Raw genomic sequence first — 14,173 nt, 5'->3', positions numbered from 1 at the left:
TGAGACAATAGTAGTCGTCTGAGAAGTAAGGTTTGTGATACTTTGGTAATTTGGAATGTGACATCTCTGATGGGGAAGGAGCTGGAGTTGGTGCTATACCCTAGAGTAAGAGACTTGGATCATGATTTAAACTGCACAAGAAAAAGAAAACAGCCAAGTGGACCCAGTTTGTTCACAAGAGAGAGTAAATAAACAAAACTAAAGAGACGAAGCAACAACATTTACAATGCATTTACAAGCACTTGTGTAAGGGGGGTTGTAAGTTAGCAAAAACTTTACAAAGACATTTTTATTGGTCATAACTTCTGGAGAAAAACAGAGCAGACACTGGACAAAGATGAAGCTTTCTAGAGTGCATGTGTCGATCACCTGTCGTTCAGCTGTACCCATAAACTAGCGAGGTATACTCTGGGCTTAAGAGGGTGACTTTGCAAGATGGACCCAAGACAGACCGCAAGAATGAGAGAATACATGGACGCTTTGTAAACCTCTCTCAAGCAAGGGCAGAAGAGAGTACCAGCAGTTTATGAGAGTTGCTGTTATGAGAATTAGTCTCACACTGTGCCAAACTATGCCAAGCACTGTAATTAGGGCTGAGTGATACATAAAAATATTGTTCGCATAATAGTCTACCCACCCTACCCCACCAATTTTCAGCCAGCTTTTTTTTTGGTTACGATGTCAGAAGTATTTATAAATAAACAATATGGACTCTTTCTCCAAGTTACCTGCACCTATATATCCCCATTTTTATGTCAATAAAAAGACTTTCAACAGTGTTTTGCTGACAGATAAACAGCAAACGTTTCCTTAGGATCTTACCTTAGGGTTAATCATAGAGTGAAATGTACTCTATTAACAGTCTCACTGTATACTAGTCAAGGCAATAAGAAGACACTCTTACCCACTTTGAGAGCACAGAATGACAGGCAGGAACAGTCAAAAGGATAAAGCTTCGATTCTGGAATAAAGGACAAAGTTGTGTGTTTACAATGTGTTTTAAAGTGTTAAAAGTGTATCAGACTCAATTGTGTGCATACATTTTTTTATGTGCATTTGTAGAATTCATGTGCATCTTGGCATTTCCATCCAGCTTTTTTTTTTGTGTGATATTACAAAATGAGCAGAAAAATGGGCGGATGGAAACAGCTAATGTTAGGGAGGGACAGTTTGCAAAGAGATCCAGTGAGAACCATTCTCCTGCGTGGTACAAAGGGGAGATGTGCACATTTGAACTTTAACATACTGATCTATCCAGCAAGACATACGTAAGCTAGCATACGCTTCCTGCATGTCTCATAAAACTTTAAAAAATATCAATGTGTGGGACTATGAGAACAGCAGATGGATGGATACATTCTGAAGAAACATGACAATGTGAAAGTGTTTGTTTTTGGCTATTTTCATGGCAAGAAAAGTTATAGCTGATTTACCTTAGCTTATACCATATATTTTTGCTAAAAACTCCAAAACATGGTTAATGGATAAAGGAATTCGGCAGAGAGAACATGTTGGAGGATCTTCCCCTAGTATTAAAAACTTGTGTCATCCTGGAATGACCTATTCAACAACGGGTACGATGCAAAAGAAAACAAATTGTTTTGCATAAACAAATTTTGCACCAAAAGCATACGACCAAAACCACTGGAAGGTAACTGCCTGGAAGGTAATAAGACCATCTCTGATACGACTACTGAATTCAGTTCACTTTCAAGTCTTATCACACTTGCACTTGAACAGAGAAATACACTCAAAACAATGTAAAATTGCCTGTTTTGGCATTCACAAAAACACACTCGGTTATGTCTTAAGTGAAGATAAAAAGTTATATTGGATGTGTATCAGAATATTGGATTGATGCTTTCAGTCTTAAAGGGACAGCATCCTAATTTAGTTGCTGCTATCTGTGACATTAATGTTAATCAAACAACAAAACAAAAAAGGGAGAAAATTACTCACTGTTCTGGACTGAATTACATTAGTAGCCCTAATAAGGATTAATCTGGGGTCTCAAAATTCTGTCCAGTTAATGAATTCTGCCCAAGTCTGTTTTGGCCCAAGCCAGTTTTCAATCAAAAAAAGCTGCTTTAAATTTTGAAAACCATCAATCTACATAAACACTGACCTGTGCTGGAGCTTGGAATCATTAATCCTGCTGTGTTCTTACTGTTAGAACAGATGAGTACTGGCCCTGTCAGCTGAGCTTGGTTCCCTGCATGTTTTTTTTTTTTTTTTTTTATAACTCGCTGGAGTTATTGTTGCTTACCACTGATGACCTTTGACTTGTTCAGTCGAGACTTAAAAGACAATCCATATTTAGTAAATTGTTTTGATTTAGCAATATTGGAAAGTATCTAATAAGTTCACTGAATAATTGAATAAGCTTAATGATTTGAAATCAAAGTGGAAACTGTAACTCAAATGATTGTTTCCTGAAAAATGTAGCATTTACCATTTTCCCTGATTATCACTGTAAAGCTGCCAGTAATATTGTCCATATTAAAATTGATCAAAGCACTAGATTCCATACATTCCAGCAGTAACAGTATACTCTTACCTGACAATGGTAACAAATTTCTGGTGATTTTATACTGGAGTGGCAGCACTGAGACTGGATCCAGCACAATGCAGTCCTCATTAAAGACATCATGAAAATGTGATTCAATGTATGCATCTTCGCCACTCAATGCAGATTCCTAAAAATAAATAATTGTTTAACAAAAAACATGAGGGTTAAATTACTGATTGATGGGTTATTCAGAATAATATTCTTTATAAACTGTCAACTAAACACAAGTTTTACTCTTTCCCCGCCAGCCGTTTTTGAAAAAAGTTGCCAGCCACCGCCAGTGTTTTTGCTGATTTTCACTAAAATTTCATGGCCCCCAGGATATTTTGTTGTAATCTGAACATTATAATAAAGATCAGACCCTCTCTACTTTCGAACAAATAAAAAATCTGTTTTATTCTAGCTTCAAGCATGCATTTTTTTTTTTTTAAATCAACACTTGAATGTTGATTGAAAAAAAGCTACATTTTGAGCAAAAAGCTGAGAAAATCGCATTTTTATCAAATACTACATCTGGATCATATTCAGTAATATTATCAAAGCAAAGATGCAGTAGATGGCTTCCATCAGTACTCATTGCACAGCCCTTTACCATTTTCTGGATTGACATTTCACTCTGTAACATTACGCAGTTTTCATTTATATGCAGTTAGTGTCGATGATTGCATTATTTTTCATATGCATATGCTTGCATATGAGATTGCTCGTTTCTGCGTCTTCCTGGTCTGTGTTTTTGATCGGCACTTTCTAGACTCATTCAGGAGACTTGTAATAGCGCCCCTTAGCGTATAACAGTGAAAACACGGCAACCTGGAAAATTTCGTGTTTGGCGGGGAAAGAGTTAAGTGTCCCCCTGCAGTTTTCCACCAAAATAAAGCTTGAGTTTAACACTTGTAGGTAAAGAAATTAAAGGGTTAGAGTTCACCCAAAAATGTATATTATATCATTAATTTCTCACCCTCATGTCGCTCCAAACCCGTAAGACCTTTGTAAGATCTTCGGTACACAAATTAAGACATTTTTGATGAAATCGAAGAGCTCTCTGACCCTCCATAGGCAGCAAGGTTACTACGATCAAGGTCCAGCAAGGTAGTAAGAATATCGTTAAAATGGTCCATGTGACATCAGTGGTTAATATCTTATTTTGTGTTCTGAAGATGAACAAATGTCTTGCCAGTTTGGAACGACACAAGGGTGAGTTGACAGAATTTTCATTTTTGGGTGAACTATCCCTTTAAGACATAAGGACTGTAATTTTAGTACTGTAAAAATGTTTGTATAATTATGAATTATTCATTCAGTTGCATTTCAAAAGTAATATACAAGTTTAAAGTTTAGATTGTCATTGATGGACAGTAGATCCTTTTTATTGTCATTGCTCCTAAGCTTTGGAATAATCTTCCTCAACATCTCATCTATCCAGATATTCGAAACAATTCAAATCTCACTTATTTACAGTCTTTTTTTATTATATATTTTAACACTTTTGTTTCCCTCTTGTCTTTGTTTTGTTTTTGCCTTTGTGTTGTTTCAGGGATTAAAGTGTTCCGTCACAATGATGGATTTCCATCAGTTGGAAAAAATGAGGGGAAAAGAAACATGTTGTTGTTCTGCCGGCACACCAAAAATCATCCCCGCCAAGGCTGCAGCTTCTCACTGACAACATGTTAACTCTGCTCGCATCATTCACAGTCGGGTTATTAGCAGAGAACACAGAGCAGAACTTGAATTTCGGCGCGGGATTTATATTAATAACAATTATTAATAACTATTAATAACAATTTTGTGTCACCTCTGTAGCACAAATTATTTTTTTATTAATAGCCTACTAATTTCATATGATTGGTAACTTGTTTGACTTATTCTGCTTATTATATTGCTTTAAATAGAAATTTGAAAAAGCTTATAAACATACATTTTTGAATTTGACAGATAACGTACTAAATAATAATAAAATTAGAAAAATGCCATTACAAAGGAAAAAAGAAGTTAAAAAGCCCTTGTTAATCACTTTAAGGAGTCAAATATCACCATGTATTAGGAAGGCTAATTTTTGATTATCGATCAGAAAGTGCTCCTATATTTTTTTTTAATTAGGAGGACAAGCGCTCCTAAAAAGAAAAGCATAGAGCCCGGATGTAAGTACTGTTAATTTAATTTGTATCTTGTTAATGCTTTTGTTTGTGCTATTAATCATCATTCATTTATTTGTTCTTATTTTATTATTTACTATTTACTTGTCTTTTTTAGTTCAAATAAATTCAATTCTGCATGTGATTCTTGTGGGGGGGGGCGTGGTCCATGGGAAATAGTCCTGCCACCAAAGCTGGAAAAATCCTAGAGGGAACACTGCATACATTTAATCAAATTAGAAAAAAAACATTAAAAGGTAAAAAGAAAATGTCCCTGTAAATCACTTTGAGTCAAATGTCACTGCGTATTAGGAAGGCTAATTTTTTATCAGAATTTTTTATTATTGATTAGAAGGTGCTCCTAAATTATTATTTTTTTAAATTAGGAGGACAAGCGCTCCTAATTACAAAAAGAAGAAAAAACTGCTCTTAAACTGGCTATGTGACAGGTATGGCTGTGGAATAGGGTTTGCCCCATGAAAAATTTCAGATTTTTTTTTTTTTTTTTGCTTTAACCCCTGTGTATGCTTAGATTATGTATTTATTTTTGTATTATGTAAAGTGAGCCTGAGTTCCTGGAAAGATAACCACGTAGAAGTATTACTATTTTTGTTAACATGTAAAACATACAGATTGTCAAATTTCTCAATTCTTTATTATTATTATACCCCTTTGAGCTAAATCTAGTTTACAATAATTATAGCTAAAACATACATTATCAAATAATATTCAAATGTGTTCGGATGAGTGAATGTGTTTCTCTTACAATTTAATATTTAGTCTGCACTTTAATTAATTTTCATTTTTAACTTAGTAAGTTCAATTTATGCTTTAAAATGCATTAGATTATAAATGATATGTAAGAATTTAATGGGATTTTGACCCTTTTTTTTGCACATAGGCTAATATATACCACAACCTGTGGTTGTATTCACTTTTTTTAATCCAAATAGAAAACTGTAGAAAATACTGAGATAAATATTGTAAATCGCTATTCAGTCTAAAGATACAGAGATATGTTTTGTTTTTGTTGTCCATATTGCCCAGCTCTAGTCTTGGTTGACTATCATTGGAGAGTCGATCTGGCATGCGAGTGTTCACATACACAATGTTTAGCAAGCTAACCTTAGCAAAAAATCCAAAATCTTCAATCTGACATTGTCTGTACACATCTGCAGCACTTCTGGTGCTTTTACATAGCTCCAAACAGTCCAGCAGAAGGTCTGTGAAAGGAAAAATACATGTCCTGAAGATGGTGTAAAGGACAAATGTGTGATCCATAAATGACAAAACTGAAAAAAATAAAATTCACTTTAAGAGAATATGAAATGTGGAAGTGTTACAGTACCACTGTGGCAGACTGTAATAGCTTGACAGGCCAGCCCATGGATGACAGCAGGGAGGTTAACCTTTTCAGGCAAAACCATGGGGACATTTTCCTCCAGCATCTGAGAGATGCGCTGGGCAGTGCTGAACAGAACTTGTCCTGTGCTGCAGTTCGAGTGGTGCTTGTATAACTCACTGTGTGAGGTAAAATAGAAGATATGAGAGAAGACATTAAAAGTTAAAAAGGATAGTTCACACAAAATTGAAAGTGCTGTCATTTACTCAACCATGTTACTCCAAAATCATGAGACCTTTCATCTTCAGAACACAAATGAAGATTTAAATTTTCTTTCACCTATTTTTGTCCATTTGGTCAAATGTGCTTGCTTTTCCAGCAGGAACCAACAAGGTTTGTTCTCACGTGTCAAACAAGCCCGGTCAAACTTCTGTTTACCTAATTTAATGCGCTCTATGAATGTGCTGATCATGTATGTGTGCAGATAGTAGTTGTGTCTCTTTAAAAATTTTTTTTTTATAATTTTCTATATAATTTTTGAAGATTGAATACGTCAGTTTGGTAGACTTTAAATGGATATACAAAAAATGTTTCAAGAATATTAAAATGCATTTTTGTTTCAAAGATAAACAAAAGTCTTATTGGTTTGGAACCAAAGGAAAGTTGTGCAGATGTTTTTATCCAAAGCAACTTACAGAAGGGTAAAAAAATGGTTTAACTAGATAAAAAAAACAAGCTAGAGAAGAAGAGAAATGCAGAGAAAAACAGAGAATCCTATTCTTATTATTGTCCTAACTCTGACTTGGACTGCAAGGAACATTTATCATAAGAATAACTGTTATTAATCCAGAGCTGCATGATATACCGGTATTAAAAAGGTATCGTGATACCCTGCTTCTAAAAAAGGTATGATTTCTCATTTTACTAGTACTGATACTTTAAGTATGACATTGCTTTAATAACAAAGTCATACAAAACATATTTCCTGAGTTGTGTCAACATGCGACAGCAGGGCAGTGTGTGTGCAGCGCTCTGCTTCAGCTCCCTGCATGAGCACTGGCTGCGCCAAACCCGTGCAGCACAGGACTGCTTAAAGTTATTTGCGATTTAAGAATGAATAAAAAACATGTATGAATAAGAAAATTATTTCAAGATATTTTAGTAAGTATCTCTATGTCTTAAGTTGAGAGTTGCTTTTTCATAGTACTTTTAGATCTCACCCCCCCTCCCCCCTCACCTGAGGATCTGTAAAGCTTTCTCCACATCTCCAGCATCCAGAGCTCTCAGAGCTAGGTCTGCCCAAAGTTCCTGCTCTGTCTTCTGCAGCTGTCTGGCCAGTCGATGTAGCCCAGCTTCAGTAGAGAGTGTCTTCGTTTTACCATCTGGATCATTGGCTACTGCAGCACTGCCATTCAAATGACTGCTTGAAAGCTTGTCAGGGTGTTGTTTTCCTGAGCGCCGCCATGCTTGTGCATTCTCATATGCAGTGATGAGCTGTTGGTTGAACTTATGTCTTACTACTGGATCATCATATTCCTCTGGTGTCAAGAAGATGTCAAAGTCTTCCTAACGTAAGAAACATTTTATAATATTTTATAACAAACACCCATTTGTTGCTGAATTTTTAGATGTGTTTACAATGTGGCATTAAATGGCTCAAAATCCATTTATGAATAAATTGAGACCTGTAGATGAGCAATGGCTGTGAACATCTTCAGATTGTTCTCACATTCAGTTTTCTTGAAAGCATCATCTACAAGAAGAAAGGACAGGAAACTTTAACTTGAGGATAATCAACTTAGCTAATAAAAAGGTATATAGAGTGAAAATCTTCATTGTTCAAAATTTGAAGGAATTTTGGCTATACCACGCTAGTAGAATAGTGTTTCACAAAACAGCCAAGGCACTTCAACAAAAACAATTTAAAATAGAGAAATTTAAATTAAAATAGAGAAAATCAATTATTGTAGAAGAAAGATTACAACTAAAATTTCTGAATTTCTGGTTACAGCAGTTAAAAACAGTAGGAAGTGTATAGGCCCTTGCTTTGAATGCCATCAGCACATCTGCGGCCACAGTATGTCACTAGTCCCTCAAACTGCTCTGGTGTGATCTTGGTCCACTTTTCTTCCAGTCTCTTCCAGAGTTCAGTTATTGTAGTGGGTTTCTTAGCCATAACTTTGTCGCTGAGGTTTTTCCAGCAATTTTCAATCGGGGTTAGATCAGGACTCTGGGCTGGCCATTTCATTATTTCAATGTTTTCAGCTTCAAGGAACTGCTTTACTCATTTTGCTGTGACACAGAGCATTGTCCTGCATACAAATTGCTAGCTGATTGGGCGATGAATGCAGGGAAGGAACCATGTTGCCACAAGAGGTTCTGATAAACCTTTGCATTCACTCTGCCATGTAGCGGTATAAGTGGCCTCCTCTGCTGCAGAAAACATCCCCTAAACCTTCCACTTCCTCCTCCACCTTTCACTGATTTCTTTACACACTTAGGCTTCAGTCTTTCCACGGTTTGATGATGAAAATTGTGTTTACCATTGGACCTAATAAATTTGCTTTCATCACTGAAGTGAACTTTGAACCAGTTCGCCTCTGTCCACACAACATCCTGCTCAGCACAGGTTAGTTTAGCCTTCTGATACTTTCTGCTGATGAGAGGGAGTGGGCTTTCAGTTCAAATTCTCTTTAACGTCGAGACACTGTATGCCAAGACAACCTGTTCACCTGTCCTTTCATGCATTTGTCTTTCGTGGACGACCACTTTTTGGGGAACTTGAATGAGTTAGTGGTAAAGATGCAATATTTTAGAAATCACATATTTGGAACGACCATCTTCTCTTGCCTTGGCTGCTATTGGCCTTCATCTGGACAACTTTCTGTCAGAGGGTTTCAGTCACTTTAGAACGGCTCACCATCTTGCAAAATCAGTGAAAACTTTTTGGACCCATGAATCAGTGGAATGTCTAATCCAAAAAAGGCAAAGCTAATGAGAACACCATCTCCATGGTCAAACATGGAAGTCGACCAGTCTTGTTATGGGGGTGTTTTACTGTTGCAGCAAGTGGTAATCATGAATGTATGAAGGACATCATGGATTCTTTGAAATATCAGGCCATTTTGGCAAGAACTGTGATGCCTTTGGTGCAAAGACTGAAGATGATGATCAATGGACTTTCTCGCAGGACACTCATCCCAAAGTATACATCCAAATATGCTTATGCTTGGTTCAGGGATCGGACGTAAAATGTTCTTGAGTGGCCTAAGTCAAGTCTCCAGATGTAATTCTCATTGAAAATATTTTGTTGAATTTGAAGAAAGCAGTGGCAATGTGAAAGCCAAAGATTATCAGTGAATTGAAAGCTTTTTCAGTTAAGGAATGGGCCAAGCAAGAGGTAACAGAAGCCAAGCACCCCCAAGCAGTGTTTATTGGTGGTTTTAAACAATAAAAAGCTCTGCACCAATTTTGACTTTTGGGTGCTGAATGATTTTGAACATGAATGTTTAAGAGCCAATTTGATACATTATTCATCAACTTTACACTCTTAGAATTACTCAAATGTGTATGAATAAACTCTCTCTAATAGTGAAGTGAAGTGACATTCAGCCAAGTATGGTGACCCATACTCTGAATTCGTGCGTTGGATGGGTTAAATGCAGAGCACGAATTCCGAGTATGAAATTGAAGATCGATGGCACGGGTGGATCCTTAAGAGAAGCAGATGAAATGATGCCTCATGAAGCAGTGCTTGCACCATTCACAAATGAATTGCATGTTATTTTTATAGGCTTCAGACTCTTCTCACACCTGGGGAGAAAGTGTTCCCACAGCATAAGCCACAGACAGTCTTGATCCCTACTCAGGGAACCAGTGTTACATATGTATGTAACCAAGACTTTTTATAACTATGCTAAGCTAACATGCTAGCTAGCCCTTATGCATCTGTTGCTAGAACTGATTTTTTCAATAATTTTGATAATTTATCCACGTAAAGCCATTTGAAAAAGGATTTTTTGATACAAAGGCAAAGAAGCTGAAGTGTGAAATATGATCAAATTGCAAATTGTGAGCCATCTGTAAACAAAAAAATCATGATTAGAATTGTAGTCTGACTGGAGAGGACTCTGTGTGTGAAGGAGGACACGGAGTATGAACAGCGTAGTTTGCAGAACAAAACCGAATGGACACGAAGATGATGATGAGTATAAAAAAGTTAGCATTTCAGAATTTCCTCCATATGAGAATTAATACTGTACTTTACAAATTTGTGTACTCACCTGTCTGAATGCTCTGCAGGTACTTCAAAGTTTCTACCATAATCTGCGATATTAGCATTTGTAATTTCTTCTGCTATTGAAAGAAAAGACATTCAATTCAGAAAATGATTGATAAATGGATGAAAGGATAGTGTCCATCATTAACTATAACAGCTTTTTTCTTATTATACCAATTCAAATCAAAATGAGAATTGTAATGTGGAAAATACAATTTCTATAATTTTAAAGGCCTGTGAGGTTAACCACATCACAATTTCTTTTCACTTTCTCTGACCTCTTCAGAAATGTGTTGCTTGTCTTTAAGTTCAAGTCTTGCCCAACAGGCCATTCGCTCAATCACAAATTCAGCCTCAGAATGGGGCAGATTCTTCAGCAGTCCAATGCACTTCTCCCTCTGTAAATACAACATTCAAATGTCACAACACACTTGCAATGTTTTTACTTTCTCAACAGTTCCAGCTGAAACTGCTAATTATGGTTTTACAATATATTTAGTATGACTTTATTAGAGATATGCATCTTATATATAGACAGCAGAGAAACTCTGCTTTCAGAATCAGAATCAGAATCAGAATCAGAAAGAGCTTTATTGCCAAGTGTGTTTGCACACACAAGGAATTTGTCTTGGTGTTATAAGCTTCCAGTACAGAAAGTACAAACATAGTGCAGACAACATATAATTAAGGTGATAAAGAACACTAATGAAGAGAATATACAATAATTAAGAATAACAATAGTAATAAAAATAAAAATATACAGAAAAGAGACATGACCATAGACAGAACTGTGAATGTGCATGTGTCCTATGTGCAGATGAAGGTTTGATGGGTTATTTACAGATGTACAGTACCGGGGTGTGTTATGTGTTGTTCAGGTGGGATACGGCCTGGGGGAAAAAACTGTTCTTGTGTCTGGCTGTTCTGGTGCTCAGTGATCTGTAGCGCCGGCCAGAGGGCAACAGTACAAAGAGAGAGTGAGCTGGGTGTGAGGGGTCCAGAGTGACTTTCTTAGCCCTTTTCCTCACTCTGGAGGTGTAAAGTTCTTGGAGGCTGGGCAGAGGGGCACCGATAATTCTCTCAGCAGTCCTAACTGTCCGTTGTAGTCTTCTGATGTCTGTTTTGGTAGCTGAACCAAACCAAACAGTTATAGAAGAACATAGGACAGACTCGATGATTGCAGAGTAGAACTGTTTCAGCAGCTCCTGAGGCAGGTTGAACTTCCTTAGCTGGCGGAGGAAATACAGCCTCTGCTGGGCCTTTTTCGCAATAGAGTCAATGTGATTGTCCCACTTCAGGTCCTGGGAGATGGTGGTGCCCAGGAATCTGAATGACTCTACTGAAGTCACAGTGCTGTTCATGATGGTGAGTGGGGGGAGAGCAGGGGGGTTTCTCCTGAAGTCTACTATCATCTCCACAGTTTTGAGCGTGTTCAGCTCCAGGTTGTTAAGACTGCACCAGACAGCCAGCTGCTCAACTTCCTGTCTGTAAGCAGACTCGTCACCATCCTTGATGAGGCCTATGACTGTAGTGTCGTCCGCAAACTTCAGGAGCTTGACAGAGGGGTCCTTTGATCTGCAGTCATTCGTGTAGAGGGAGAAGAGCAGTGGGGAGAGAACGCAACCCTGAGGGGCGCCAGTGCTGATGGTGAGAGTCCTGGATGTGAGTTTGCCCAGCCTCACTAGCTGCTGCCTGTCTGTCAGGAAGCTGGTGATCCACTGACAGATGGAGGAGGGCACAGAGAGCTGTCTCAGTTTGTCTGAGAGAAGGTCAGGTATGATGGTATTGAAGGCCGAGCTGAAGTCCACAAATAAGATCCTTGCATAATTCCCAGGTTTGTCGAGGTGTTGCAGGATGTAATGCAGTCCCATATTGACAGCGTCATCCACAGACCTGTTTGCTCTATAGGCAAACTGAAGAGGATCCAGCAAGGGTCTAGTGATGTCCTTCAGGTAGGCCAGGACCAGTCTCTCAAGTGACTTCATGACCACAGACGTGAGTGCGACAGGTCTGTAGTCATTAAGTCCAGTGATTTTGGGCTTTTTGGGGACGGGAATGATGGTGGAGCGTTTGAAGCAGCGGGGAACTTCACACAGCTCCAGAGATCTGTTGAAGATTTGTGTAAAGATGGGGGCCAGTTGGTCAGCACAGACTTTTAGACAGGCAGGTGAAATACCGTCTGGTCCATTAATAACCCGTGCCAATAACTTGTCCATCTGTTTTTATGAGCTAGATTGTGTAAGTAGCTCACTGTCCTTAGCACCATATTAGAAAGACAGTCACTGCAGCTTTGTGCTATAAGTGGCTTTATTTATTCTATGACCAAGCGATTCAAGGGTGTACTTACACTAGGCTTGAACCGAGCCCGAGCGTGATTATCCCCCCTCCTCACTCCCCCGCTGGCCTGCACTCACACTTGCACTAAACTTTCTGGGCTGGAGCACACTCACATCATGTGCGAGAAAAAGGAGAAACCCACTTTTTCTTATATTCTGCCGAATAATTAATAATAATTCATTTATAATTTATGCCGTGCATTGATTTTCACTTGTATGTATCAGATAATTATTATGGGGGCAGCTGACGTTAATGAAATTATTTGCAGCTTTACTCGCAAACTACATTTCCTGTTCATCAATAAGGTGAGAACCAGAGCCATTATAAACCTAAATATACTTGATTGAATTAAATTAATTGAAACGTGTAGTGTAGTTAGTAATAGAATTTGTTTGCAGTCGTAATGATGATAGTAGCGCACACAAAATAGTATCTATTCCGTGCTCCCACCTCTTCCAACCGGGCCAGGGACGGCTAAACGAACCGCACGGAGTGATCACACTAGTCAAACGAACCGAGCTTTGGGAGCTCAAAACGCCTAGTGTGAGTAAACCCTAACTATCTAACCAAGACCTAAAGCACCAACAATGTAGAATTTAAGAAACAAAGCTTGCAAACCGTGCATCACTTCTGGGATGGTTTGTATTGTGAGAACATCTGCTCTCGTGTCACCACAAAACGCATGCAATTTGATTTAACACTACACAAAAACAAACAAATAAAGAGTTAACAATGCTGAAATTGTGTTTCTAATATGTTGCCTGAAGGAGTGATGGTAAATTTGACATCTTTCTCTACTGTGATTTGACGTGTAGACCAAGTATATGTAAACCAAAGAAATTGTCCTCTGCCAAAATCAATCTCTCCAAACTTTTATCTCGTTTGGAAAGATGTGAAAACACTATTGTGGATATTTTTTTTTTTTTCTTTTCTTATTGGAACAAGTGGGAATACAATAATAATTTTTGATGTAATCTCCCATTGTCCACTATATACATACATATACATATAAAAGGCGTCTGCTTCTAAATAGAGATGTGAGGGTCCATAATATTTTTACCTATAACACCATGCACTACTGCTCTACTAATACTCTCTCAGGAGTATTACCTTATTATGCTGTATAAGATGGATGCAGTGAAGATGGTGGATCTCTGCTGGGTTTAGTTTGTAGGCCTCAATTAACTTCAGTGAGTCCTCGAGAGAGGTAGGCAGGTCCTGTTTTAGAATGTGCCTCACAAGCATCTAAGCAAAGCAAGCAACAGTAAAACATCAGGTACTTGCAGGAACATAGAGGGTGATACAAAGATCTGTGGTCAAAAACTTCACATCTTTAAAGAAGTACAGAACAGTCAGCTGTTGAATATAAAACACAAAACAGGACATTTAAAGTTGAAGACAAACTTACCATGATATCACGGGCGTTAGAAAGGGCTAAGCTTCGAATACCGTAGCATCTGAGAAGCTTCTTTATTTCCATCAATCTGTAGCCCTCCCTCAGCAACTCCTGTCTG

At 37.9% G+C, this 14,173-nt stretch overlaps 1 protein-coding gene across 2 annotated transcripts in view; it reads right to left on the bottom strand.

The window, feature by feature from the left end:
• kntc1 (kinetochore associated 1) overlaps positions 1 to 14,173 on the bottom strand; it is a 103,266-nt gene that overhangs the window by 38,066 nt on the left and 51,027 nt on the right. For both annotated transcript variants that reach the window (XM_079418748.1, XM_079418747.1), the window contains exons 25-34: positions 14,068 to 14,170; positions 13,770 to 13,904; positions 10,601 to 10,720; positions 10,327 to 10,399; positions 7,729 to 7,796; positions 7,281 to 7,609; positions 6,050 to 6,222; positions 5,827 to 5,924; positions 2,558 to 2,696; positions 905 to 961 (exon numbers count right to left, since the gene is read on the bottom strand). In XM_079418748.1, coding sequence (XP_079274874.1) covers positions 905 to 961; positions 2,558 to 2,696; positions 5,827 to 5,924; positions 6,050 to 6,222; positions 7,281 to 7,609; positions 7,729 to 7,796; positions 10,327 to 10,399; positions 10,601 to 10,720; positions 13,770 to 13,904; positions 14,068 to 14,170 — 1,295 coding nt within the window. The remainder of the gene's footprint in view (positions 1 to 904; positions 962 to 2,557; positions 2,697 to 5,826; positions 5,925 to 6,049; positions 6,223 to 7,280; positions 7,610 to 7,728; positions 7,797 to 10,326; positions 10,400 to 10,600; positions 10,721 to 13,769; positions 13,905 to 14,067; positions 14,171 to 14,173) is intronic.

Source organism: Barbus barbus, assembly GCF_936440315.1.
Source record: "Barbus barbus genome assembly, chromosome: 6".
NCBI classification, from domain to species: Eukaryota; Metazoa; Chordata; class Actinopteri; order Cypriniformes; family Cyprinidae; genus Barbus; species Barbus barbus.
This window is presented reverse-complemented; position numbering and strand designations above follow the sequence as displayed.